Raw genomic sequence first — 6,071 nt, 5'->3', positions numbered from 1 at the left:
TTTGTGGGAACAATTAGTCGTCTACAGAAAGGGGTTCTTATTAATTTCAGAATTAATTCTAGATTGACAGGGTGGCTTCCTACTTATAGTGGTGATTATTATTGTTTTGCAGAACGTCAACTTCCCCCTACATTTGCCAGAAAACTGAAAGATATTCAGGAGGCGGTTGGTGCCCCAGTGACATTTGATTGCCGTATAAATGGCTCGGAGCCTATCCAGGTGTCTTGGTACAAGGATGGGGTTCTCTTAAGCGACAGTGATAATATGCAATCAGCCTTCTTAAATAATGTTGCGACTCTCCAGATCTTGCAAACTAGTATGGCTCACTGTGGCCAGTATATGTGCTCAGCCCAAAATGCTCTGGGGGCTGCGTCTTCCAGTGCCAAACTTCTCCTCACAGGTTTGTAGCTCGCACTTGAACAAAGATCTTTTGCATGTCTTTGCTCTTCTATTTCTTCACCCTGTTTCCCACTCTGCCCATTGCATGTTTACCAGGGAGTATGGGCACGGCATAGTGAGTTGTGTGGTGAGGAGGGCTTGGTGGTGAGCTCTGCCATGCTTTCGTCTTTGCAGAACATCTACAGCCTCCCTTCTTTGACATCAAGCCGGTATCTATTGATGTGGCATTAGGGGAAAGGGCAACCTTTAAGTGCCACTTGACTGGTTCTGCTCCCATGAGGATTTCTTGGACCAGAGACAACAGAGAGATCCGCCCAGGTGGCAACTACAAGATGACGCTGGTGGAAAACACAGCCAGCTTGACAGTCCTAAAAGTCGGTAAAGGGGATGCTGGACTCTACACATGTACGGCCAGCAACAGTGTTGGAAAGGATGCGTGCGCAGCTCAGCTGGCTGTACAAGGTATTGCTGTGAGCTTTACTGTTCATGAGGGTTTTCTTTGCAAGGCAGACACCCGGGAAACAAAGGCCTGAATGCAGACATGTGTGAGACTAACAACCTTTACAAGAGGCTACAATGAGGTGTCTTATTTCATTTTAATGTTATTGTAATACTTAAATGCTTATTCATCTTCTGGTCTGGTATCGTGTGTGATTTGTCTTATCAAAGGGACTCTTCCATTGAAATGTTAACTCTGACTTACTAACTTGTCGCACCTTCATGAATGGCCTTGTTGGCCAGCAAAATCTGTCTTCCTTAATGTCTTTCTCCTGCAGTGACATTCACTAAGTTGTCCACGGGAAGGAAAGGTAACTGAGAGAAACTCAGTTCACTTATGAGACTTAAACGTATTTTTACTGGGCATGCAGCTCCTGCAAATAATTTTACTCTTTCACAGACTGAAAACATTGAAAAGTGCTGTTCTAGACAACAAAATTGGAGTATCTGAGGGGGGCCTTGGTGACAAATAGCCATTCTGCTAACACTTCACTTCTCCACATAGTGTGTGGATCTTATACTTTTCAATGATCTAAATTTATGAATGGATCAAACTGTCTTGGTACAAATGACACTTGTATATTACTGTAATTTCCTCAATGTAGGTGGGAACATTGAATTTATTTATAGGTGTTCCGGATAGTTCATTCTTACTGATTTTATAAAAGAACAAATGTAAAATACACTACTTAAATTATGCTTGAGTTCAAATGTCCCTGTTGGTTTAGTGTTTTATTTTTTTCCCTTCTGTAGGAATTTGGGGGGGGGGAATCAAAAGCATTTGAAGAGTAAATGCTACAACTTTTACTCTCTAAGACAAATAATGCAAGAAGCTGAACTACCACTAGCAAGATTTTGTAATAATTGCTTGTCAAATGTATTATATATATGTAGAATATATTATATCCATAGGTATTTTTCTTGGTGGGGGTGGGAAGTGTGTGGCAGACTGAATTACCTGTGGATTCAGTGGCAAGTAGGGATGCTGTTATTTTGTAGCTTGACTTACAAAAAGCATTGAAAGATTGTGGCAAGAAGTTAAAGCTTGTTTCCACCAGAATCACAATTCAGTTTCTTGTTAATGATAACAATAATAGGTTTATTTGGCCAGAGTTACCATTCATAAAATGATCCTGACTGACCTTATTCGTTTTCTTACTCTTCAACTCTTTATTCATAAAATCCTGAAATTGTTTTTTTCCCAGGATTATTATTTTCTTTTTTGATCCTGAATTTACACTTCAATCCTTTAGAATCTGTACAGTTTCCCTAGGCCTGTAAAATTAATGATGCTCATTGTTTATCAGACAGTTTCTATAGAGCTTGGAAGGGCAAGCTGTTTGTGTGCATTGATTTGCATGTGTTTAATTCAAGTAGATGCTGTCTCACTTCTATGACACATAGCCTTTTATTTGTAGGATTAAGATCTTTCGTTCAATTTACCTTGAAAATCTCCCAGTTTTTTATTAACTTTCTCACTGTAACATCTAATGTTCCCAATATGTAGTTTTAACAATTGCTTTAGATCCTAGAAATTGCTTTACTTTCTAAGTATATACTTTACTAACTTGGATATCCTAATTTTTGGAAAGGAATGGCATTAGAGTGTGACTGCTCGACAACTGTTAGTATGCAGATAGATAATCAACTCTTTGTCAAAGTGAAATATGATAGTAAATTCTAAGGTTTCAAGAGTCCTTGTGTTAACAAGTCATCATTTCTATTTTTAGAAACTCTAAGGAAGTTTTGTTACTAACAACATAGGATGTTCTGCAAATGTCCCACAGGTTGAAGTAACCCACAATAAAATAGATATTCTTCCTACACTTTAAAGACGGATGCACAAAGAGGTGCTTCATCCTGTTTTGCAGAGAGATTTGTTTGTTGTGCCCACATTACCACCTCTTGGTTTTACTAGTTATATCTTTGATCTATGAGCATTCAGTCTTGTGATTCTGAATCATCCATATGTTACTTTTAATTAAAAGTGTCAAACCTACACTCCTTTCTGTCCTTATAGAACAAATGTAACCATCTGGTTTACTTTTCAGTCACAGGACCTTTAACACCAATTTCTGCAATACCAGCCACCTCATAATTCTTCCCAGCACAATTATTTTGAACCTCTTTTGTTTGCTACCTAAGCTCCTTGACTTTTATTCGTTATATGCACCTTTATGTTTGGCTTTGCAATAAATGTGTGAAGGGTTATAATGCAGATACATTTATTGACAACATCAATTGTTAATGACATATTAAGATAAAAAGCAGTTGCTATAATGCTCAGCATAAATGCTTTTAATAGTATTTCTTGGCTGAACAGTTTGGATTCTTGCATTTCCATCAGGCATTTTGATTACTTATGTATTGCAAGAGTATATTACTTAATGAAAACCACATGTCAGCTGATCTGTACTGAATACATAGAAGGAGAAGTAGAGTGGGACAATAAAGTAAGGAGAAACTAACTGAAATGCAGATAGGAACTTGTTTACTTCCTAATTCAGATTCTTGGACCAACTTGAAATCCTCCAAAAAACAATTCATGGCAATTGCAAAATTAGAATGTTTGCATAGGTCCCCAAAGTTTATGTTTTCTGTTACATATCTCCCTGCTTATTGAAAGAATCAGTGCAGTTTAAAACATCATCTCCCCCTTTTGGCTTTCCAGAACCACCAAGGTTTATTAAGAAACTAGACTCCTCAAGACTTGTGAAACAGCATGATTCCACTAAGTATGAATGCAAAATAGGTGGATCTCCAGAAATCAAAGTCACCTGGTACAAAGGTGAAACTGAGATCCATCCCAGTGAAAAATACAGCATGTCCTTTGTGGATTCGGTGGCAGTCATTGAAATGCACAACCTCAGTGTTGAAGACAGCGGTGACTACACATGCGAAGCTCAGAATCCAGCGGGTAGTGCAAGCACCAGTACCTCACTGAAAGTAAAAGGTCAGAATCCTGGATCTTTCCTTACCTTTCTGTCTATATGAGTCCTCCTTTGTGGAAAAGCTGTTAAATCCCACTTTCTTTAGTCAGAGAGGCAAAAACCTATCTGAATAGATGGCAAATCTCTTATCTGTTTGGTATGCTGGGGGAGATCTTTCTTATTTATGGGTTGTCTTTGCTGTTCTGCTTGAATAGTCTGTCCTCTTTAATCTCCTTTGCTCAAATAACACAAACTTTAACCCCTTTTCTTTTTCCAGCACCCCCCGTTTTTACCAAGAAGCCCCATCCAGTCCAGACCTTGAAAGGGTCTGATATTCACCTGGAATGTGAGCTTCAGGGCACTCCTCCATTCCAGATTTCGTGGTATAAAGACAAACGAGAAATTCGGAGCAGCAAGAAGTATAAGGTCATGTCTGAGAACTACCTAGCTAGTATTCACATTCTCAATGTGGATACCACAGATGTTGGTGAATATCACTGTAAAGCTGTAAATGATGTGGGAAGTGACTCCTGTATTGGCTCTGTAACACTAAGAGGTTTGTATAAAGATTGGGACCTTCTTGGCATTTCATTGTTCCTGTCATTGTCCTCCTACTTTTCCGCTCCTGGAGTGTTTTTCACTGTTAAATATCTTCTCTTAAATAGCACCACCAACCTTTGTGAAGAAGCTGAGTGATCTCACTGTCGTAGTTGGGGAGTCGATTGAACTGCAGGCTGCAGTAGAAGGATCACAGCCCATTTCTGTTCTGTGGTTAAAAGACAAAGGGGAAATCATTAGAGAAAGCGATAATCTTTGGATCTCCTATTCAGAAAACCTTGCAACTATGCGGATTGGAAATGCAGAACCAGCCAATGCTGGGAAATACGTTTGTCAGATAAAAAATGATGCTGGATTTCAGGAATGCTTTGCCACACTGACAGTGCTAGGTTGGTAGCATGGGATTAAAAAAACCCCAAGTTTTAAGTTGCTTTAAAATTTCAGGTTTTATGATACTAATAACTATTGCATTGTTGTTTTTTAAAATGTTGTGACTTGCATCTCATTGCAGAACCTGCAGTCATTGTAGAGAAGCCAGGCCCAGTCAAAGTTACAGCTGGAGACTCTTGCACTCTGGAATGCACAGTAGACGGCACACCAGAGCTTACTGCTAGGTGGTTTAAGGATGGGAATGAACTGTCCACTGACCATAAATACAAAATCAGTTTCTTCAACAAAGTATCTGGGCTTAAGATCCTCAATGCAGGACTAGAAGACAGTGGAGAATATACTTTTGAGGTGAAAAACAGTGTTGGTAAAAGCAGCTGCACAGCTTCAGTACATGTTTCAGGTTAGTTGACTACTCTTTTTGAGTCACATCTGATCCTATAATTCCTTTACAAAGCCTTCAGATAAAAAACTGTTTCTCATGACTGGCAGCCTCAGAGATTCATTGCTTGTATAATCTTAGGAGTACTTGGTACGCCACTTTGACAGGCATCAAGAATAGATGCCTATCTAACCTCTGAGGGGCAGGAGTTGTTGCAGGGGCTTGATTTCTTCAGCTTTAATCTACATATCTTCTTGGACAGCTGGTGCAATATTGTTGCTTATGAAAAAGAACTGCAAAAAACTAGAGGTGTCCCTCAAAAAGTGTGAATGAAAGCTCCAGCATATCCTAAACTACCAATGACCTAGGTGTGTAGGGCAGATTGCTAAAGCAGGCACATCAAAATAAAGTTAATTGATTTTATTATGCATGGAGAACTTTTTGCATTTTAAGCTCCTGTATGGTAATTTTTATTTTTTTTTTTTAAACAAATGCAGATCGTATTATACCTCCTTCTTTCACAAGAAAACTGAAAGAAACATATGGTCAGCTGGGCTCTTCTGCTGTACTAGAGTGCAAAGTTTATGGGTCACCACCTATTCTGGTTTCCTGGTTTCATGATGGACAGGAGATTACCAGTGGAGACAAGTATCAGGCTACCCTTACAGACAATACCTGTTCTCTGAAAGTGAATGGACTTCAGGAATCTGATATGGGAACTTATTTGTGCACAGCTACTAATGTAGCTGGGTCTGATGAATGCAGCGCATTTTTGACTGTTAGAGGTCAGTATCAACAAGAAGCCAGAGTCAGAGGGCACAAATCTATTTTCAAAAAGACTTCTTTGCTTTGTTACATATTTCTCATTTCTATGCTCTTCATCAGAAATTCAAATGTACTTCTTCTCTGTCTTTTTT

General features: G+C 39.0%; 1 protein-coding gene across 1 annotated transcript in view; it reads left to right on the top strand.

Moving 5' to 3' along the window:
- The window catches only part of TTN (titin), a 244,945-nt gene that overhangs the window by 74,516 nt on the left and 164,358 nt on the right, over nucleotides 1-6,071 (top strand). Inside the window, 7 exon segments of the mRNA XM_009885623.1 lie at nucleotides 113-400; nucleotides 574-861; nucleotides 3,569-3,850; nucleotides 4,105-4,383; nucleotides 4,493-4,774; nucleotides 4,897-5,175; nucleotides 5,652-5,939. Of these exon segments, the coding sequence (XP_009883925.1) occupies nucleotides 113-400; nucleotides 574-861; nucleotides 3,569-3,850; nucleotides 4,105-4,383; nucleotides 4,493-4,774; nucleotides 4,897-5,175; nucleotides 5,652-5,939 (1,986 nt within the window).

The sequence above is a fragment of the Charadrius vociferus genome, unplaced genomic scaffold, assembly GCF_000708025.1.
Source record: "Charadrius vociferus isolate BGI_N301 unplaced genomic scaffold, ASM70802v2 scaffold315, whole genome shotgun sequence".
Lineage (NCBI taxonomy): Eukaryota > Metazoa > Chordata > Aves > Charadriiformes > Charadriidae > Charadrius > Charadrius vociferus.
This window is presented reverse-complemented; position numbering and strand designations above follow the sequence as displayed.